The sequence below is a fragment of the Anomaloglossus baeobatrachus genome, chromosome 2, assembly GCF_048569485.1.
Source record: "Anomaloglossus baeobatrachus isolate aAnoBae1 chromosome 2, aAnoBae1.hap1, whole genome shotgun sequence".
NCBI lineage: Eukaryota > Metazoa > Chordata > Amphibia > Anura > Aromobatidae > Anomaloglossus > Anomaloglossus baeobatrachus.
In genome coordinates this window covers 260780510-260803716 of record NC_134354.1, presented here as the reverse complement: position 1 = coordinate 260803716, position 23207 = coordinate 260780510, and the positions used below count along the sequence as shown (strand labels likewise).

Below are 23207 nucleotides of genomic sequence, written 5' to 3'. Positions count from 1 at the left end.
ATGCCCAGAATGAAAAAAAATGAAAAAAGAAATAAAACAGAGCTGACGGATTCCGTTAGACGGACGCCTAACGGACGCCAAACGGATGCAACGGTCTGTTATTTGACAGGAATCAGCTAACGGATTCCTGTGAAATAACGGACCTGTTGCATCCGTTGACACCACAAAAATAACGGATGCGTCAAACCGACGCAGCAACGGACCCAGCGAATTCAACCCAACGCAAGTGTGAAACTAGCCTAAGATGTGGTAAAGACAGACAGGCGCGATATCAATGTAACATATGTATTATCCAGCACAAGTTGGCATGAAAAATTTGGTACATTTTAACCCCGTCAGACTAGGTGATTTTCCATTTTTGCACTTTTTTTTTCCCCCCTTTCCAAGAGCCATAACTCTTATTTCTCGGTTGATATGGATGTATGGTGGCTTGTGGGGCGAGTTCTAGATTGTAATGCAAACATTTTACTATTCACTGCAGTGCAAAAGGGGAAAATATTTCAACTGCGGTGAAATTGCAACAACCCCCCCAAAAAAAACCAAATTCAATTCAGCATATTTTTACAGAAGTTATTTTATGGTAAAAACTTGTTTAAATTTTTTCTTGGTAAATTTAGAATTTAAAAAAGAAGGGAATTTTGTTTACTTACCGTAAATTCCTTTTCTTCTAGCTCCTATTGGGAGACCCAGACAATTGGGTGTATAGCTTCTGCCTCCGGAGGCCACACAAAGTATTACACTTTAAAAAGTGTAACCCCTCCCCTCTGCCTATACACCCTCCCGTGCCTCACGGGCTCCTCCGTTTTGGTGCAAAAGCAGGAAGGAGGAAACTTATAAATGGTCTAAGGTAAATTCAATCCGAAGGATGTTCGGAGAACTGAAACCATGAACCAAAGGAACAATTTAACATGAACAACATGTGTACACAAAAGAACAAACAGCCTGAAGGGAACAGGGGCGGGTGCTGGGTCTCCCAATAGGAGCTAGAAGAAAAGGAATTTACGGTAAGTAAACAAAATTCCCTTCTTCTTTGTCGCTCCATTGGGAGACCCAGACAATTGGGACGTCCAAAAGCAGTCCCTGGGTGGGTAAAAGAATACCCCGATAAAAAGAGCCGAAAACGGCCCCCTCTTACAGGTGGGCAACCGCCGCCTGAAGGACTCGCCTACCTAGACTGGCATCTGCCGAAGCATAGGTATGCACCTGATAGTGTTTTGTGAAAGTGTGCAGACTCGACCTGACACACCTGCTGAGCCGTAGCCTGGTGCCGCAATGCCCAAGACGCACCCACGGCTCTGGTAGAATGGGCTTTCAGCCCTGAAGGAATCGGAAGCCCAGAAGAACGGTAGGCTTCAAAAATCGGTTCCTTGATCCACCGAGCCAAGGTTGACCTGGAAGCCTGCGACCCCTTACGCTGGCCAGCGACAAGGACAAAGAGCGCATCAGAACGGCGCAGTGGCGCCGTGCGAGACACGTAGATCCGGAGTGCTCTCACTAGATCTAACAAGTGCAAATCCTTTTCACATTGGTGAACTGGATGAGGGCAAAAAGAAGGTAAGGAGATATCCTGATTGAGATGAAAAGGGGATACCACCTTAGGGAGGAATTCCGGGACCGGACGCAGAACCACCTTATCCTGGTGAAAAACCAGGAAGGGGGCTTTGCATGACAGCGCTGCAAGCTCCGACACTCTACGGAGCGATGTAACTGCCACTAGAAAAGCCACCTTCTGCGAAAGACGTGATAGAGAGACATCCCGCAGCGGCTCGAAAGGTGGTTTCTGAAGAGCCCTTAGAACCCTGTTAAGATCCCAGGGTTCCAGCGGCCGCTTGTAAGGTGGGACTATGTGGCAAACTCCCTGCAGGAACGTGCGGACCTGCGGAAGCCTGGCCAGACGCTTTTGAAAAAACACGGAAAGCGCCGATACTTGTCCCTTGAGAGAGCCAAGAGACAAACCCTTGTCCATTTCGGATTGAAGGAAGGAAAGAAAAGTGGGTAAGGCAAACGGCCAGGGGGTAAAACCCATATCAGAGCACCAGGATAAGAAGATCCTCCAAGCCCTGTGATAGATCTTGGCGGACGTTGGTTTCCTGGCCTGTCTCATAGTGGCAATGACATCTTGAGATAACCCTGAGGACGCTAGGAGCCAGGACTCAATGGCCACACAGTCAGGTTGAGGGCCGCAGAATTCAGATGGAAAAATGGCCCTTGAGACAGCAAGTCTGGTCGGTCTGGGAGTGCCCACGGTTGACCCACCGTGAGGTGCCACAGATCCGGGTACCACGACCTCCTCGGCCAGTCTGGAGCGACGAGGATGGCGCGGCGGCAGTCGGACCTGATCTTGCGTAACACTCTGGGCAGCATTGCCAGAGGAGGAAATACATAAGGCAGTCGAAACTGCGACCAATCCTGAACTAATGCGTCCGCCGCCAGAGCTCTGTGATCCTGAGACCGTGCCATGAATGCCGGGACTTTGTTGTTGTGCCGCGACGCCATGAGATCGACGTCCGGCGTTCCCCAGCGGCAACAGATCTCTTGAAACACGTCCGGGTGAAGAGACCATTCCCCTGCGTCCATGCCCTGGCGACTGAGAAAGTCTGCTTCCCAGTTTTCTACGCCCGGGATGTGAACTGCGGAGATGGTGGAGGCTGTGGTCTCCGCCCACAGCAGAATCCGCCGAACTTCTTGGAAGGCTTGACGGCTGCGCGTGCCGCCCTGGTGGTTGATGTACGCAACCGCCGTGGCGTTGTCCGACTGTATGCGGATCTGCCTGCCCTCCAGCCACCGATGGAACGCCTTTAGGGCTAGATACACTGCCCTTATCTCCAGAACATTGATCTGAAGGGAGGACTCTGGCTGAGTCCAAGTACCCTGAGCCCTGTGGTGGAGAAAAACTGCTCCCCACCCTGACAGACTCGCGTCCGTCGTGACCACAGCCCAGGATGGGGGCAGGAAGGATTTTCCCTTCGACAGAGAAGTGGGAAGAAGCCACCACTGAAGAGAGGTTTTGGCTGCCAGAGAAAGAGAGACGTTCCTGTCTAGGGACGTCGACCTCCTGTCCCATTTGCGGAGAATGTCCCATTGGAGTGGACGAAGATGAAACTGCGCAAAGGGGACTGCCTCCATTGCTGCCACCATCTTCCCCAGGAAGTGCATAAGGCGTCTCAAAGGGTGTGACTGGGCCCGAAGAAGAGAGTGCACCCCTGTCTGCAGCGAATGCTGTTTGTCCAGCGGTAGCTTGACTATCGCTGAGAGAGTATGAAACTCCATCCCGAGGAAAGTCAGTGATTGGGTTGGAGTCAATTTTGACTTTGGGAAATTGATGATGCACCCGAACCTCTGGAGAGTCTCCAGAGCAACGGTCAGGCTGTGTTGACATGCCACCCGGAAGGGTGCCTTGACTAGGAGATCGTCTAAGTAAGGCATCACCGAGTGGCCCGAGAGTGTAGGACTGCCACAACGGATGCCATGACCTTGGTGAAGACCCGTGGGGCTGACGCCAGGCCGAAAGGCAGTGCCACAAACTGAAGGTGTTCGTCCCCGATGGCGAAACGCAGGAAGCGTTGATGCTCTGGTGCGATCGTCACATGGAGATAAGCATCCCTGATGTCGATTGATGCTAGGAAGTCTCCTTGGGACATCGAAGCGATGACAGAGCGGAGAGATTCCATGCGAAACAGTCTCGTTCTCACATGTCTGTTGAGCAGTTTGAGGTCCAAAACGGGACGGAATGATCCATCCTTTTTTGGCACCACGAACAAGTTGGAGTAAAAACCGCGACCACGTTCCTGAAGGGGAACGGGGATCACAACTCCTTCTGTCTTCAGAGTGTTCACCGCCTGAAGAAGTGCATCGGTTCGCTCGGGGGGGCGGAGATGTTCTGAAGAAACAAGCCGGAGGACGAGAGCTGAACTCTATCCTGTAACCGTGAGACAGAATGTCTCTCACCCATCGGTCTTGGACATGTGGCCACCAGGCGTCGCCAAAGCGGGAGAGCCTGCCACCGACCGAGGATGCGGTTTGGGGAGGCCGAAAGTCATGAGGAGGCCGCCTTGGAAACGGTGCCTCCGGCGGTCTTTGGAGGACGTGACTTAGACCGCCATGCAGAAGAGTTCCTCTGGCTCTTCTGTGGCCTGTTGGACGAGGAGGATTGGGATCTGGCTGAGGGCCGAAAGGACCGAAACCTCGCTTGAATTTTCCGTTGCTGAGGTCTGTTTGGTTTGGACTGGGGTAAGGACGAGTCCTTTCCCGTGGATTGCTTAATAATTTCATCCAATCGCTCGCCAAACAAACGGTCGCCAGAAAATGGCAAACCGGTTAAGAACTTCTTGGAAGCAGAGTCTGCCTTCCATTCGCGTAGCCACATGGCCCTGCGGACTGCCACCGAATTGGCGGATGCTACCGCTGTACGGCTAGCAGAGTCCAGGACGGCATTCATGGCGTAGGATGAAAATACCGACGCCTGAGAAGTCAAAGACGCTACTTGCGGAGCAGAGGTACGTGTGACCGCATTAATCTCAGACAGACAAGCTGAGATAGCTTGGAGTGCCCACACGGCTGCAAAGGCCGGGGCAAAAGACGCGCCTGTGGCTTCATAGATGGATTTCATTAGGAGCTCTATCTGCCTGTCAGTGGCATCCTTGAGCGATGAACCGTCAGCCACTGATACTACGGATCTAGCCGCCAGTCTAGAGACTGGAGGATCCACCTTGGGACATTGAGCCCAACCCTTAACTACGTCAGAGGGGAAGGGGTAACGTGTGTCATTAAGGCGCTTAGTAAAGCGCTTGTCCGGAAAAGCTCTGTGCTTCTGGACAGCATCTCTGAAGTTAGAGTGATCGAAAAAAGCACTCCGTGTACGTTTGGGAAACCTAAACTGGTGTTTCTCCTGCTGTGAAGCCGACTCCTCTACAGGTGGAGTTGGGGGAGAAAGATCTAGCACCTGGTTGATGGACGCTATAAGGTCATTTACTATGGCGTCCCCTTCAGGTGTATCAAGATTGAGAGCAACGTCAGGGTCAGAGCCCTGGGCTGCGACCTCCGCTTCATCCTCCAGAGAGTCCTCAAGCTGAGACCCCGAACAGCATGATGAAGTCGGGGAAGATTCCCAGCGAGCCCGCTTAGCCGGTCTGGGACTGCGGTCCGTGCCGGAGTCCTCCACGTGATACCTAGGGGCCACCCCGGGAGCACGCTGCGGCGCAGACCGAGAGGGGCCTGGGGGCGATGATCCCGCAGTGCTCGGGGCCTGTGTAAGGGCCGGTCTGGACTGCAAGGCTTCTAGTATCTTAGCAGACCATTTGTCCATAGACTGAGCCATGGATTGTGAAAGTGACTCAGAGTTTCTCAGCTAAAACTGCAAACTCTGTCCCTGCCACCTGGACAGGGGAAGCCGGCGGTTCTACCTGAGTCGAGGGGCCCACCAGTGCCCGAGGCTCCGGCTGAGCGAGTGCCACAGGGCCCGAGCATTACTCACAGTGAGGGTAGGTGGAACCTGCAGGTAGCATAGCCGCACAAGAGGTACAGGTTGCAAAATAACCCTGTGTCTTGGCACCATTGCTCCTTGTGAACGACATGCTGTTGTCTCCTAGGAGAGTGATCACTGAGGGTATATAGCCAAAAGCAAAACAATGCGGCCGAACAGAGAAAATGTACACAAAATATATATATATATATATATATATATATATATATATATATATATATATATATATATATATATATATATATATATATATATATATATATATATATATATATATATATATATATATATATATATATATATATATATATATATATATATATATATATATATACACACACACACACACACACACACACACACACACACACACACACACACACACACACACACACACACACACACACACACACACACACACACTTCGGCACCCTGGGGGGGACCAGCACCGGGTGACCGGTGTGGCTTACCGACCGCCCAAAGCGGTGTGTGTCCACCAGATTCCCTGCCTTGGGTCTCCCAGAGCTGCAGCCAGAAGTCCTCCACCGGCAGAATGTGTTTAAAACATGGCTGCCGGCATTCTCAGGGGAGGAGGGAGCCGTGGGCGGCGACTAATAAAGTGCGGGAATCTGGTGCCCCACAGTGATTAGTGAGGGGGGAGGAGGACACCTAAAGTGTGCTCCAGCCCTCACTGTCGACGTCAGGTCGACCGTCCCGCCCTTACCCCTGACTGGCAGGCCCGGGGGCGGGAGTTATGGCACTAGGCCGCATGAAGCCGGGGACTAAATTTAATACCGCGACCGGCAAACAGGCGCGGTCGGCGCGGTAGTCCCGGTCGTCATAAAAATACAGCAGCCGCTGCAGCGTCTGAGACCAAGCGCTCCATGCACAGTCCCTAAGGGGACACAGAGTACCTTTAGATGCAGGGCCCTGTCCCTGATGATACCAAGTCTCCTGTCCGTCAGATTCCCACAGGGGCTGCGGAGGGAGCCCGATCCCAGTGAATGGATGACCGGTTAGGATCCCACTTCTCCCAGAGCCTCTAAGGGATGGGGAAGGAAAACGGCATGTGGCTCCAGCCTTTGTACCCGCAATGGGTACCTCAACCTTAACAGCACCGCCGACTTAGTGGGGTGAGCAGGGAGCATGCCGGGGAACCTGTGGGGGCCCTCTTTTCTTCCATCCGATACAATCAGCAGCTGCTGCTGACTAAAATGGGAGCTCGAGTGAATGTGTGCCTCCTTCAACACAAAGCATAAAAACTGAGGAGCCCGTGAGGCACGGGAGGGTGTATAGGCAGAGGGGAGGGGTTACACTTTTTAAAGTGTAATACTTTGTGTGGCCTCCGGAGGCAGAAGCTATACACCCAATTGTCTGGGTCTCCCAATGGAGCGACAAAGAAAAAACCATTTGCTTGTGCCTCTATTTTTAAAGACCTTTAATGTTTCCATTTTTCTATAAACAGAGCTGTGAGGTATTGTTTTTTGCTTTAAATCGACACAATTTGGGAGAAGATGCAATGTTTTGATTGCATTTCGTGTTGTTGCGATGTATAACTTTTTTTCAACTATATTTTAGCAGTGGTACTATATACTGTAATATTACAGGATTGCAATATATAGTAATATTATGGTGTCCTAAGAATGCCAGTTATAGGCGGGTTTCATAGATGTATCACACTGGCAGACTGGTATTTTTAACAGGACCCCAACTGCCATGGCAATTCATAGGTACTCCGCAGGGAGCGGGAAGGGATATATAGTTTGTGGAATGAGTCGCCTCACAGACTAGATGCTGTAAATGCCATGCTGTTAGGCATGCAAGGGTGTTAACATCAGTGGGTAGTGCTCAGCTCTGCGGACCTGCTGTTAAGAGACAGATGATGGCTATGTAATACACCTATCAACTGCAGGTTCAGCTCCTGAGCCTGCATCAAAGGGTTGAAAAGGGTTAAAGGAGTGCTGACAGTGAGTGTAAAAGAAATAGCATATCATCCTAAGTAAACAAAGCAATATGAGCAAAGTATCATCCAGCTAAACTGGAGTTAGCTATGTGATGGTTTTAATGGCCCAGAAGCTCTGAGGGTTACCTTGGTGCAGGTGGAGTAGAAGAAGTAATAGCAGTCATCTCCTTGGTTAGACATCGGGGTCACGAGTTCAGGCTTGGTAACCTTGCTGGTTATCGATTTTTACAGGTAAACAGAAGTACAATCAACAATCTTCTACATTAAAACAAAGAAGACAGTTTTTAGTTAATTTGGGAGACATTTCTAAAAGTCAATGTGCTGTGTAGAAATCTTGTTGAACTGCTGCTGGCTGTCTACATTTTGCGCAACACTTATTTTTAGAACCGGGCATAGCAATCTGCGACCAGGAGGGCTTCTGTTCCAAAGGTGGCAGATATCATGCTGGTGGCAACTCGCACAAAACCTATTTGCCATAGACTTCAATGCAAATTGCATTCAACGGCCGAGTGGCAATTTTATTTAAAGCAAAAACCACATCTATAAAAATAGCAATGATACAGTAAGTTGGAGAGGAGTCTCACGTCGCCTTCTAAAACTAGCAGTAGGAAGTGTCATTAATAAAAAATACTCAGCTGCTCAATGCTCCTCCACTCCAGTGCACACACTTTGGTGGTGGCCAGTTGGTCCTTGTTAATTTTCTAGGACCAACGCCAGTAAGGACATTTCATTTGAAAAGTAAACAAGGACTGGCTGGGAACCCTCAGATTTTTGACAATGGAGGGGAGATAAATAACAAAGGAGTACTTTTATATTTAAAGTGAACCTATAAAGTAAAGAAGGGAATTTTGTTTACTTACCGTAAATTCCTTTTCTTCTAGCTCCTATTGGGAGACCCAGACAGCATAGTATAGCTTCTGCCTCCGGAGGCCACACAAAGTATTACACTTTAAAAAGTGTAACCCCTCCCCTCTGCCTATACACCCTCCCGTGCATCACGGGCCCATCAGTTTTGGTGCCAAAGCAGGAAGGAGGAAACTTATAAATTGGTCTTAGGTAAATTCAATCCGAAGGATGTTCGGAGAACTGAAACCATGAACCAAAAGAACAATTCAACATGAACAACATGTGTACACAAAAGAACAAACAGCCCGAAGGGAACAGGGGCGGGTGCTGGGTCTCCCAATAGGAGCTAGAAGAAAAGGAATTTACGGTAAGTTAACAAAATTCCCTTCTTTGTCGCTCCATTGGGAGACCCAGACAATTGGGACATCCAAAAGCAGTCCCTGGGTGGGTAAAAGAATATCTCGATAAAAAGAGCCGAAACAACGGCCCCCTCTTACAGGTGGGCAACCGCCGCCTGAAGGACTCGCCTACCTAGGCTGGCATCTGCCGAAGCATAGGTATGCACCTGATAGTGTTTCGTGAAAGTGTGCAGACTCGACCAGGTAGCCGCCTGACACACCTGCTGAGCCGTAGCCTGGTGCCGCAATGCCCAGGACGCACCCACGGCTCTGGTAGAATGGGCTTTCAGCCCTGAAGGAATCGGAAGCCCAGAAGAACGGTAGGCTTCAAAAATCGGTTCCTTGATCCACCGAGCCAAGGTTGACTTGGAAGCCTGCGACCCCTTACGCTGGCCAGCGACAAGGACAAAGAGCGCATCAGAGCGGCGCAGTGGCGCCGTGCGAGACACGTAGATCCGGAGTGCTCTCACTAGATCTAACAAATGCAAATCCTTTTCACATTGGTGAATTGGATGAGGGCAAAATGAAGGTAAGGAGATATCCTGATTGAGATGAAAAGTGGACACCACCTTAGGGAGAAAGTCCGGGACCGGACGCAGAACCACCTTATCCTGGTGAAATACCAGGAAAGGGCCTTTGCATGACAGCGCTGCAAGCTCTGACACTCTACGGAGTGAAGTAACCGCCACTAGAAATGCCACCTTCTGCGAAAGACGTGATAGAGATACATCCCGCAGCGGCTCAAAAGGTGGTTTTTGAAGAGCCCGTAGAACCATGTTGAGATCCCAGGGTTCCAACGGACGCTTGTAAGGTGGGACTATGTGGCAAACTCCCTGCAGGAACGTGCGGACCTGCGGAAGCCTGGCTAGACGCTTTTGAAAAAACACGGAAAGCGCCGAGACTTGACCTTTGAGAGAGCCGAGAGACAAACCCTTGTCCAATCCCGATTGAAGGAAGGAAAGAAACCTGGGTAAGGCAAACGGCCAGGGGATAAACCCTGATCAGAGCACCAGGCTAAGAAGATCCTCCAAGTTCTGTGATAGATCTTGGCTGATGTTGGTTTCCTGGCCTGTCTCATAGTGGCAATGACATCTTGAGACAACCCTGAGGACGCTAAGAGCCAGGACTCAATGGCCACACAGTCAGGTTGAGGGCCGCAGAATTCAGATGGAAAAATGGCCCTTGAGATAGCAAGTCTGGTCGGTCTGGGAGCGCCCACGGTTGCCCCACCGTGAGATGCCACAGATCCGGGTGCCACGACCGCCTCGGCCAATCTGGAGCGACGAGGATGGCGCGGCGGCAGTCGGATCTGATCTTGTGCAACACTCTGGGCAGCATTGCCAGAGGAGGGAATACATAAGGCAGTTGGAACTGCGACCAATCCTGAACTAAGGCGTCCGCCGCCAGAGCTCTGTGGTCCTGAGAACGTGCCATGAATGCCGGGACCTTGTTGTTGTGCCGAGACGCCATGAGATCGACGTCCGGCGTTCCCCAGCGGCAACAGATCTCTTGAAACACGTCCGGGTGGAGAGACCATTCCCCCGCGTCCATGCCCTGGCGACTGAGGAAGTCTGCTTCCCAGTTTTCTACGCCCGGAATGTGAACCGCGGAGATGGTGGAGGCTGTGGCCTCCGCCCACAGCAGAATCCGCCGGACTTCTTGGAAGGCTTGACGACTGCGTGTGCCGCCCTGGTGGTTGATGTACGCAACCGCCGTGGCGTTGTCCGACTGTATGCGGATCTGCCTGCCCTCGAGCCACCGATGGAACGCCTTGAGGGGTAGATACACTGCCCTTATCTCCAGAACATTGATCTGAAGTGAGGACTCTGTCGGAGTCCAGGTTCCCTGAGCCTTGTGGTGGAGAAAAACCGCTCCCCATCCTGACAGGCTCGCGTCCGTCGTGACCACAGCCCAGGATGGGGGCAGAAAGGATTTTCCTGTCGACAGAGAAGTGGGGAGAAGCCACCACTGAAGAGAGGTCTTGGTTTCCAGAGACAGAGAGACGTTCCTGTCTAAGGACGTCGGCCTCTTGTCCCATTTGCGGAGAATGTCCCATTGGAGTGGACGCAGATGAAATTGCGCAAATGGAACTGCCTCCATTGCTGCCACCATCTTCCCCAGGAAGTGCATGAGGCGCCTCAAGGGGTGCGACTGGGCCCGAAGAAGGGATTGCACCCCTGTCTGCAGCGACCGCTGTTTGTCCAGCGGCAGCTTGACTATCGCTGAGAGAGTATGAAACTCCATCCCGAGGTACGTCAGTGACTGGGTCGGAGACAATTTTGACTTTGGAAAATTGATGATCCACCCGAACCTCTGGAGAGTCTCCAGAGCAACTGTCAGACTGTGTTGACAAGCCACCCGTGAGGGTGCTTTGACTAGGAGATCGTCTAGGTAAGGGATCACCGAGTGGCCCTGAGAATGTAGGATCGCTACGACGGATGCCATGACCTTGGTGAAGACCCGTGGGGCTGTCGCCAGGCCGAAAGGCAGTGCCACAAACTGAAGGTGTTCGTCCCCGATGGCGAAACGCAGGAAGCGTTGATGCTCTTGAGCGATCGGCACATGGAGATAGGCATCTTTGATATCGATTGATGCTAGGAAGTCTCCTTGGGACATCGAAGCGATGACAGAACGGTGGAATTCCATGCGAAACCGCCTGGTTGTCACATGTCTGTTGAGTAACTTTAGGTCCAAAACGGGACGGAAAGATCCGTCCTTTTTTGGTACCACGAACAAGTTGGAGTAAAAACCGCGACCGCGTTCCTGAAGGGGAACGGGGATCACCACTCCTTCTGTTTTCAGAGTGTCCACCGCCTGAAAAAGCGCAACGGTCCGCTCGGGGGGCGGAGATGTTCTGAAAAAACGAGTCGGAGGACGAGAGCTGAACTCTATCCTGTAACCGTGAGACAGAATGTCCCTCACCCATCGGTCTTGGACATGTGGCCACCAGGCGTCGCAAAAGCGGGAGAGCCTGCCACCGACCGAGGATGCGGTTTGGGGCGGCCGAAAGTCATGAGGAGGCCGCCTTGGAGACTGTGCCTCCGGCGGTCTTTGGAGGACGTGACTTAGACCGCCATGCAGAAGAGTTCCTCTGGCTCTTCTGTGGCCTGTTGGACGAGGAGGGTTGGGATCTGGCTGAGGGCCGAAAGGACCGAAACCTCGCTTGAACTTTCCGTTGCTGAGGTCTGTTTGGTTTGGGTTGGGGTAAGGACGAGTCCTTTCCCTTGTATTGCTTAATAATTTCATCCAATCGCTCGCCAAACAGTCGGTCGCCAGAAAAAGGCAAACCGGTCAAGAACTTTTTGGAAGCAGAGTCTGCCTTCCATTCGCGTAACCACATGGCCCTGCGGACTGCCACAGAATTGGCGGATGCTACCCCTGTACGGCTAGCCGAGTCCAGGACAGCATTCATGGCGTAGGATGCAAATACTGACGCCTGAGAAGTCAAAGATGTGACTTGTGGCGCAGCGGTACGAGTGACCGCATTAATCTCAGACAGACAAGCTGAGATAGCCTGGAGTGCCCACACAGCTGCAAAGGCTGGGGCAAAAGACGCGCCTATGGCTTCATAGATGGATTTCAGTAGGAGCTCTATCTGCCTGTCCGTGGCATCTTTGAGCGATGCACCGTCAGCCACTGCTACTACGGATCTAGCCGCTAGTCTAGAGACTGGAGGATCCAACTTGGGACACTGAGCCCAACCCTTAACCACGTCAGCGGGAAAGGGGTAACGTGTGTCATTAAGGCGTTTAGTAAAGCGCTTGTCCGGGAAAGCCCTGTGCTTCTGGACAGCATCTCTAAAGTTAGAGTGATCAAAGAAAGCACTCCGGGTACGTTTAGGAAACCTAAACTGGTGTTTCTCCTGTTGTGAAGCCGAATCCTCTGTTGGCGGAGTTGGGGGAGACAGATCTAGCACCTGGTTGATGGACACTATAAGGTCATTTACTATGGCGTCCCCTTCAGGTGTATCCAGATTGAGAGCAACGTCAGGGTCAGAGTCCTGAGCTGCGACCTCCGCCTCCTCCTCTAGAGAATCCTCGAGCTGAGACCCCGAACTGCGTGATGAAGTCGGGGAAGATTCTAAGCGAGCCCGCTTAGCTGGTCTGGGACTGCGGTCCGTGCCGGAGTCCTGCACATAATAACTAGAGGCCACTCCAGGAACACGCTTAGTCGCAGACCGAGAGGGGCCTGGGGGTGATCCCGCAGTGCCCGGGGCCTGTGTAAGGGCCGGTCTGGACTGCAAAACCTCTAGAAACTTAGCCGACCATTTATCCATAGACTGGGTCATGGAATGAGAAAGCGACTCAGAGAGTTTGTCGGCTAAAACAGCAAACTCTGTCCCTGCCATCTGGACAGGGGGGACGGCGGCACTACCTGGGCCGAGGGACCCCCTAGTGCCTCAGGCTCCGGCTGAGCGAGTGCCCCAGGGGCCGAGCATTGCTCACAGTGAGGGTAGGTGGAACCTGCAGGTAAAGCCGCACAAGAGGTACAGGTAGCAAAATAAGCCTGTGCCTTGGCCCCCTTGATCCTTGTGAACGACATGCTGTAGTTTCCCAGGAGCGTGATCACTGAGGGTATATAGCCACAAGTTAACAGTACAGCTGAACCGGAAAAAGTATACACATATAATGTATCTATATACAGTTCAGCACCCTATGGGGACCAGCACCGGAAACCGGTGTGGCTTACCAACCGCTCTGTGTGGCCACCAGATTCCCTGCCTCGGGTCTCCCAGAGCTGCAGCCAGAAATCCTCCACCGGCAGTATGTGTTAAAACATGGCTGTCGGCGTTTACAGGGGAGGAGGGAGCCGTGGGCGGTCTTACAAAAGTGCGGGAATCTGGTGCCCCATAGGGATTAGTGAGGGGGGAGGAGGACAGCTATGTGCGCTCCAGCCCTCACTGTCGGCGTCACGCCGACCGTCCCGCCCTTGCCCCTGACTGGCAGGCCCGGGGGCGGGCGTTTAATGTACTAGGCCGCAAAAGCCGGGGACTAAAGTAAAAACCGCGGCCAGCAAGCAGGCACGGTCGGCGCGGTAGTCCCGGACAAAAACACAACACTGCAGGCGCTGCAGCATCTGAGGCCCAGGTGCTCCATGCACCGTCCCAAAGGGGACACAGAGTACCTGTAGTTGCAGGGCCTTGTCCCTGACGATACTCAGTCTCCTGTCCGGCAGATACCACCAGGGGCTGCGGAGGGAGCCCGGTCCCAGTGCCTGGATGACCGGTTAGGATCCCACTTCACCCAGAGCCCCTAAGGGATGGGGAAGGAAAACGGCATGTGGCTCCAGCCTTTGTACCCGCAATGGGTACCTCAACCTTAACAACACCGCCGACTCAGTGGGGTGAGAAGGGAGCATGCCGGGGGCCCTTAGGGGCCCTCTTTTCTTCCATCCGAAATAGTCAGCAGCTGCTGCTGACTAAAATGTGGAGCATTGTGTGCATGTGTGCCTCCTTCAACACAAAGCATTAAAAACTGATGGGCCCGTGATGCACGGGAGGGTGTATAGGCAGAGGGGAGGGGTTACACTTTTTAAAGTGTAATACTTTGTGTGGCCTCCGGAGGCAGAAGCTATACACCCAATTGTCTGGGTCTCCCAATGGAGCGACAAAGAAATGCTATTAACCAGCAGATATGGGGTTAATCTGCAGTTTACTAGCATTCTGAAGCTGTTGTGTGACTGCCGCACTGAGAATCCCACTGCTGGGAGGTAGTCAACTTTATTCCTCCCGGCAGCCTTAGGCTATCAGTCATAAAAGGTACGGCTGGCATGGCTTCGGTCTCCAATCAGTGCATAGTGAACAGTGGCTGTAAACATATCCTGGCACTCACTGACACCTGCCTCTGTACTGATGCAATGCTGAGCCAACTGTCAGTCAGTGCCAGGGGCATAGTTATAGCCGCCAGTCACTATGGACAGAACAATGATTGAACCCAAACTGGCCGATCTGAAAGCCAGAGGTTACTGGGAGGAATAAAGATCATTTATTCCAGGCAGCAGGGCACTCGTTGAGGCAGAAACACTGCTTCAGAACACTATTAACCTTCAGATTAACCCCAAATCTGCAGCTTAAAGCGTTTATTTACATGGCAGTTTCCCTTTAAAGGTAATGCATCCCCTATATAATGTAATCTGCCATCATTTTCCTTTTTATTTGCTGCAACTTTTATCATGTTCAGAAATCTATTGACTTCAAAACAGAGTTTTCAAGGCACTCTGAACTGTGCAGAGGTCACTGTGCAGGGAAGGAGAGAACGTGAGCTTATCTTTACCCACTGTGAATAGTAGAATCCCGGGGCTCATCTTTTATTACAACTCTAGCTGTGATGACGGGGAGATGATTACTCTAAAATGATCTCTACAGAACATTTAGCATTGGCCTAATATTAGGCTGAGTGGCCAGAGTGAAAATTGCAAAATCTCATTTTTTTTCTTTACATCACAATTACATTAGACATTTCAAGTTTTTATTTTTATTATGTAAATGTATAAAAATTTTTGTAACAATCAGTATTTTGATGGTCAGTTGGAAAACCATATTGAACACACATCTCAGCGCAAACGAAGCATATCATCTAACACATCTATAATGTATGCATTTTATACTATCAAATCTGGTGACTGATCCCCTTAAATATTGCGCTATGCAATACATATCTATAGCAATGCATGTCTATACACTGATCCAATCTTATTACCAGCATAACTACAATTGAAATAACCCGCTCAGCTACCACCAGCTTCAAACACATCAAGGTCACATACATTTTTTTCCCATGAACACCATTGCCCTATTTTTGCAGACTGTTTCAAAATTTCTACAAGTTTGACAACCCAAATAATAAAAAATAAAAAAAGTTTATGGAAATCTGAATCAGTGGGTGATAAACCATTCCCTATCAATTTTGTGGTTTTATTTATTTTTAAAAAGGAGCTGTCTACTACTATCAACCCCTTATTAACAGTTCAATTGTGCAGCAGTGAATAGTGATCACTCCGTTTAGAAAATGGCAAGTCCATAGAGTATACTGTATCTCCCAGTATAGAGCATGGGTTCTAGGTGAAAACCTTTTACCAGGCACCAGCCATTCCCACATACCGCCTCTGGTGACCTCAGATGGGGGCCGGTAAATAAGATGCAGGCTCAGGTACCAAAAATGGTGAGATCCCCGATCTTAAGGCTATCTGGCCTCCTAGAGGTCCCGTGCAGAAGATATTAACGCCATAGTTCTCATCAGAATTATAGCTCTCTATACATATGACACAACATACACAATTTTTTCCATCTGGCCAGTATTAATTCTAGACCAATAGTCAGGCCGCTCAGCAATGCAAGTGAATGCTGATAAAATGTCTCCAATCTATAGAACCTACGCGTGTCATAGAAAAGCCCCAATAACCACACCAAGCAACAGGGTTCCGCAGAGCCTGCAATCATTGGCCATGATGCTTTGATTAAAGGGAACCTTTCCCCACTTTTTCAGCCTATAAGCTGCGGCCACCACCACTGGGCTCTTATATACAGCATTCTAACATGCTGTGTAGAACATAAACACTTTATAGTACTCACCTAGAAGGTCGCTCCAGTGCAAACCAGTCGGATGGATGTCTCCGTTCTCCGTGACCGGCGTCTCCCCTTTCAGCCATCTTGGTCTTCCTTACTCCTGAAGTCGCGGTGCATGACGTGTCTACGTCATACACACGCGCAGTCATTGAGGTCCTGCACAGGCACACTTTGATTTGCCCTGCTCAGGGCAGATCAAAGTATTGTGGTGCGCCTGCGCAGGATCGGCGAGTGTATGACGTAGACGCATCATGCACCGCGGCTTCAGAATAAGGAAGACCAAGATGGCAGAAAGGGGAGGCGCCGGTCCCGGAGAACAGCGCCACTCATGTGACTGGTTTGCACCGGAGCGACCTCCTAGGTGAGTATTATAAAGTGTTTTTTATGTTCTACACAGCGGCCTGGGCTCTTATATACAGTATGTTAGAATGCTGTGTATAAGAGCCCACTGGTGGGGGCCGCAGCTTATAGGCTGAAAAAGTGGTGACAGGTTCCCTTTAATTACAGAGGGACAGAAAAGAGAGAATTTTGTTACTTACCGTAAATTCTTTTTCTTATAGTTCCGACATGGGAGACCCAGACCATGGGTGTATAGCTTCTGCCTCCGGAGGACACACAAAGTACTACACTAAAAAGTGTAGCTCCTCCTTCCTAGCATATACACCCCCTGGATAACCAAATATAGCCAGTTTAGTGCAAAAGCTGAAGGAGGACATCCACCCACAAGTAGAGATAGAGCAAAACCCGGAACAACCGAGACCTCTGTCTACAACAACAGCCGGTGAAAACACACGGAACAAGAAAACTGCCAACAGGCAACAGGGAGGGTGCTGGGTCTCCCATGTCGGAACTATAAGAAAAAGAATTTACGGTAAGTAAACAAAATTCTCTTTTTCTTCATCGTTCCTTTTGGGAGACCCAGACCATGGGACGTTCCAAAGCAGTCCATGGGTGGGAATAAACAGAAAACTGAGAAGTAGGCGAAACCTAACTTCACAAATGGGCGAAAGCCGCCTGAAGGATGCGCCTGCCCAAGCTCGCATCTGCCGAAGCATGAGCATGCACTTGGTAGTGCTTCGAAAAGGTATGCAGACTGGACCAAGTGGCAGCCTGACAGACCTGCTGAGCCGTAGCCTGGTGCCTGAAAGCCCAAGAGGCACCGACAGCTCTGGTCGAGTGTGCCTTGATCCCCGGCGGGGAGGCACTTGAGCACACTGGTAGGCATCGGAAATGGCCGACCTAATCCAGCGAGCTAGGGTCAGCTTAGAAGCCGAGAGGCCCTTACGCTGACCAGTGGTCAGCACAAAGAGAGAGGTGCACCGCCTAAGAGCAGCGGTGCGAGACACACAGATCCGGAGCGCCCGCACCAGATCCAGAGTATGCAACGCTTTTTCAAAGCGATGAACAGGAGCCGGACAAAAGGAAGGCAGGGAAATATCCTGGTTAAGGTGGAAAGGAGATACCACCTTAGGAAGAAAGTCCGGAGACGGACGAAGAACCACCTTGTCTTGGTGAAAAACCAAAAAAGGTGACTCCGAGGAGAGCACAGCCAAATTAGAGACTCTCCTGAGGGAAGTTATGGCCACTAGAAAGACCACTTTCTGTGAAAGACGAGACAAAGAAACCTCCCTAAGTGGCTCAAAAGGGGGGTTCTGCAAGGCCGTGAGGACCAGATTAAGGTCCCAGGGATCCAGAGGCCGCCGGTAAGGCGGAATGATGTGAGATGCGCCCTGCATGAAGGTGCGCACCTGAGCCAGCCGGGCGATACGCCGCTGGAACAACACTGACAGAGCAGAGACCTGTCCCTTGAGGGAATTGAGGGATAGTCCTAGCTGCAGACCTGACTGCAGGAAGGACAGAAGGGTCGGCAGGGAAAAAGGCCAAGGGGCATGGCCGGAAGAACGACACCAGGACAGGAAAATTCTCCAAGTCCTGTGGTAAATTTTGGCCGAGGAAGACTTCCGAGCCTGCGTCATAGTGGAGATGACTTCGGGAGGAATGCCGGAAGCCATCAGGATCCAGGACTCAAGAGCCACGCCGTCAATCTGAGAGCTGCAGAATTCTGGCGGAAAAACGGACCTTGTGAGAGAAGGTCTGGATGGTCCGGGAGATGCCACGGCACCTCTACGGACAGACGGAGCAGGTCTGGGTACCAAGCTCGCCTGGGCCAGTCTGGAGCAATGAGTATGACCCGACGGCCCTCCATTCTGATCTTGCGCAGGACTCTGGGCAAGAGAACTAGAGGGGGAAACACGTAAGACAGACGGAACTGGGACCAATCCTGAACCAGCGCGTCCGCTGCAAAGGCCTGAGGATCGTGGGAGCGAGTCACGTAAACCGGGACCTTGTTGTTGTGCCGGGATGCCATTAGATCCACTTCCGGAGTTCCCCACTTGCGGCAGATCGACCGGAACACTGCCGGATGCAGAGCCCACTCGCCGTTGTCCACGGTTTGACGGCTGAGATAATCTGCCTCCCAGTTTTCTACGCCTGGGATGTGGACTGCGGATATGGTGGACTTTGAGTCCTCCGTCTACTGAAGGATGCGTTGAACCTCCAACATTGCCAGGCGGCTGCGAGTCCCGCCCTGGTGATTGATGTAGGCAACTGCTGTCGCGTTGTCTGACTGGACTCGAATGTGCTTGCCCGCCAACAGGTGGTGAAAGGCTACGAGAGCTAAGAGCACAGCTCTGATATCCAGCACATTGATCGAGAGGGCTGATTCGGACGGAGTCAAAGAGCCCTGTGCTCGGTGGGGAAGAAATACTGCTCCCCAGCCGGATAGACTGGCATCTGTGGTGAGGATCACCCAGGACGGGGCCAGGAAGGAGCGTCCCTGAGACAGAGAGAGGGGCCGAAGCCACCACTGAAGAGAGTTCCTGGTCTGTGGCGACAGAGCCACCAACCTGTGCAAGGAAGAAGTCCGCTTGTCCCAACAGCGGAGAATGTCCAGCTGCAGAGGAAGCAGATGGAACTGGGCTAAGGGAACCGCTTCCATTGACGCCACCATCTGACCCAGCACCTGCATGAGTTGCCTGATGGAATGACGGCGGGGCCTCAACAGAGAGCGCACCGCCAGATGGAGGGACTGCTGTTTGACTAAGGGCAGCTTGACAAGTGCCGGCAGAGTCTCGAATTGCATCCCTAGGTATGTGAGTTCTTGGGTCGGGGTCAAAGTGGACTTGGGCAGATTGACAAGCCACCCGAAATGAACAAGAGTGGCGAGAGTGAGCGAGACACTCCACTGACAGTCTGCGCTGGATGAAGCCTTGACAAGAAGGTCGTCCAGGTAAGGAATCACTGCCAACCCCTGGAGGTGCAGAACCGCAACCACTGCTGCCATGACCTTGGTAAATACTCGAGGGGCCGTGGCTAACCCGAAGCGGAGAGCCACGAATTGGAAATGTTCCTCTCCGATTGCAAAACGTAGCCAACGCTGGTGTGAAACTGCAATTGGCACATGCAGATAGGCATCTCTGATGTCGATGGATGCCAGGAAATCTCTTTGGGTCATTGAGGCAATGACTGATCACAGAGACTCCATGCGAAAGTGCCGCACCTGAGCATGCTTGTTGAGAAGCTTGAGATCCAGGATGGGCCGGAAGGAACCGTCCTTTTTGGGGACTAGGAAGAGATTTGAGTAGAAACTTCTGAACCGTTCCCGGGCGGGAACTGGTACAATCACTCCGCTGGCCTGCAAGGATGCCACGGCCTGAGAGAAGGCGGCGGCCTTGGAGCAGGGGGGAGTTGACAGAAAAAATCTGTTTGGCGGGCTGGAAGAGAACTCTATCCTGTAGCCGTGGGAGATGATATCCCGCACCCACTGATCGGAGACGTGTGAAACCACACGTCGCCAAAGTGGGAGAGCCTGCCACCGACCAACGACGTTGCTGGCTCGGCCAGATAGTCAAGAGGAGGCTGCCTTGGTGGCAGCAGCTCCTGCGGACTTTTGTGGACGCGGCTTCTTGCGCCAGGTGGGCTTCTGGTCCTTGGCTGAGTTAGTGGACGAGGCCGAGGGCTTAGAGGACGACCAGTTAGAGGAACGAAAGGAACTAAACCTTGACTGGTTCCTGCCCTGGACAGGTTTCCTGGTTTTAGTCTGTGGCAAGGAAGTACTCTTCCCGCCAGTAGCCTCCTTAATTATTTCATCCAGTTGTTCACCGAACAGCCTGGACCCAGCAAATGGGAGCCCAGCAAGGTACTTCTTTGAGGAAGCATCTGCCCTCCACTGTCGAAGCCACAAGATCCTGCGGATAGCGAGGGAATTAGCGGAGGCCACCGCAGTGCGGTGAGAGGCCTCCAGCATGGCAGACATGGCGTAGGCTGAAAAGGCTGAAGCCTGGGAAGTTAAGGCAACCAATTCAGGCATAGAGTCCCTAGTGAGGGAATGCATCTCCTCTAGGGAAGCAGATATGGCTTTGAGAGCCCACACTGCTGCAAAGGATGGGGACAACGAGGCCCCTGCCGCCTCATAGACAGACTTGGCCAGCAGGTCAACCTGGCGGTCAGTGGGATCCTTAAGTGAGGTGCCATCAGCCACAGATACAACTGTCCGGGCTGAGAGTCTAGACACCGGAGGGTCTACCTTTGGTGAGTGAGCCTACTCCTTGACCACCTCTGGTGGAAAAGGATAACTGTCATCAGAACCACGCTTTGGGAAGCGTTTGTCAGGACAGGCTCTGGGCTTGGACACAGTGGCTTGAAAACTGGAGTGGTTAAAGAACACAGTCCTTGTTCTCTTAGGCAAGGTAAACTGGTGCTTTTCTGCCAGAGAGGGTTGCTCCTCTGATGCTGGCGGATTGAGGTCCAGTACAGAATTAATGGACGCAATCAAGTCACTCACATCTGCATCACCCTCGGTCAGGTCAATGGGGCACATGGAGGTAGCGTCCGAGCCCCCAGTAAAGATATCCTCCTCGTCCTGCGGGTCGGCTCGTGAATCGGAGCCGCGGGACGAGGAAGGAGAGGGATTCCTGCGTCTCCTCTTAGGAGGACGGGGTCTGGGAGCAGACGAAGAATCCTCTGTGAGCTCTGCAAAGCGAGCCGAAGCAGCAGAGGCGCCCTGAAAAGGGGGCTGATGCAAGGTTAGCAGAGTCCGGGACAGCTGTCCCATGGAGTCGGCGAAGGACTGGGAGATAGATTTAGAAAACACTTCTACCCAAGCCGGGGGTTCAGCCACCGGGGCCGAAGCAGCCGGAGGGACCACTGGGGAGACTCCAGGCTGAGGCACCACCATGTTAGAGCAGGCATCACAATGAGGATATGTGCTCGGTTCAGGCAGTACGAGCTTACATGCAGTGCATATTGAGTACAGCCTTGCTCCTAGTGTGAGACATGCTGCTGAGGTGGAGGCTCTGCAGTAAAGAACACACTCCTTCGGAATGACCCCCAGAGAGTGTATAAGAAGGTCCACAACCAGAGGTTGTGGCTTACCAGACCGTTTTGTGTGCCCTCCGGATTCCACAGCTCGGACCCCCAGACAGATTGCAGAGATGCAGCAGCCAGCGCCGATCAGTGTGAGGACGCTGATAAAATGGCGCCGGTGTGAGGAGGGCGGGCGGGGCCTAGTCCAAGAGCGGGAACCGGAGGGCCAAGGGGATATACAGGGGAGGGGAACCTCTTCTCAGAGAGGAGTGTCCTCCCCTGAGCTGAACGGCCGGTGGGCGGCGCCGCACTGTCCCTCTGCATGACTGACATGGAGGGGCAGTGAAAACGAAACTAGGCCGCAGCCGAAGCCGGGGCCTAAATTTTACAATGCGGCCGGAGCTCAGGCACCCTCGGCGCGGTTCTCTGGTGAAAACCGAAGAACCGGCCGGAAATGTCACAAATGGTACAAAACACACTCTCCCCAACATTAAAGTACAAGGGACCCCCCTGACAATAACGTCTCAATACTTAGCTTGTGAGACGCAGGGCCAGGTCCCTGAGGGATGAGTGCTCCGTCCGGCAGGATCCTGAAAGGGCTGCGGATGGAGACCGGTCTCCTGCAAAGCAGTGAGAACCGTGCTGGCTCCCACTTCAAGCCAGAGCCCGAGGGATGGTGAAGGAGCGCGGCATGTAAGGCTCCAGCCTTGAAATCAACCTTAACAACACCGCCGACACAGTGGGGTGAGAAGGGACATGCCGGGAGTCCAGCTTGGACCCGCTTTTCTTCCAACTCTTTAAAATGAAAATCAGATGAGAATGCATGAATGTGGATGTGTGCCTCCTGAACACAAAGCATTGAACTGGCTATATTTGGTTATCCAGGGGGTGTATATGCTAGGAAGGAGGAGCTACACTTTTTAGTGTAGTACTTTGTGTGTCCTCCGGAGGCAGAAGCTATACACCCATGGTCTGGGTCTCCCATAAGGAACGATGAAGAAAGTGCCTCCACCAAACCAGTTTCTAATTCGCAATGACCTTTTCTCAAGGGGTGGCCTGATCACACACCCTATGCTCAGTGGGGGTTGCTAAACAATTGGGAGAGAGTATCAGCTCTTCTTTCCATGGCCCCGATTCACAATTTATAGTGCAGCCATGATCCTATGCTTAATATGAGAGTGACACGCCACATCTTCAGCCCTCACTGCCACATCAAAGGGAGGTGTTAGATGCAGGGTGAATGACATCATCACTGTGCTCCGATAATCTGTTTGAGAGCAATGATAATAGCTGTAGAGTGGCGCTGCTGTCATTCACCCTGCTCCTATGCCTGATGATGAGGCAGAAGTGATATGAGAGCACCAGCGGAAGTGGTGATGACAGAAGAAGTGTGGAGGCGGTGAAAGAGCGGCGTCACTTTTTGCCTCCTTCCCCACGATTGATTCAGGATGTCATCAGAGGACGGCAATAAAAGGAGCTGTGGTAAGTGACACCTTCGCTGCCCCTGACTACATTCTGTTCCAGGGTTACAGAAACAAAAGGCCCAGTCACACAACGACTTACCAGCGATCCCGTAAACGATGTGACCTG

The 23207-nt window shown here is 51.9% G+C and overlaps 1 protein-coding gene across 1 annotated transcript in view; it reads right to left on the bottom strand.

The window, feature by feature from the left end:
• Window positions 1-23207, bottom strand: part of LOC142289656 (zinc finger CCCH domain-containing protein 11A-like) — a 182035-nt gene that overhangs the window by 140250 nt on the left and 18578 nt on the right. Inside the window, exon 4 of the mRNA XM_075333608.1 lies at window positions 7572-7703. Coding sequence (XP_075189723.1) covers window positions 7572-7625 — 54 coding nt within the window. The 5' untranslated portion in view covers window positions 7626-7703. The remainder of the gene's footprint in view (window positions 1-7571; window positions 7704-23207) is intronic.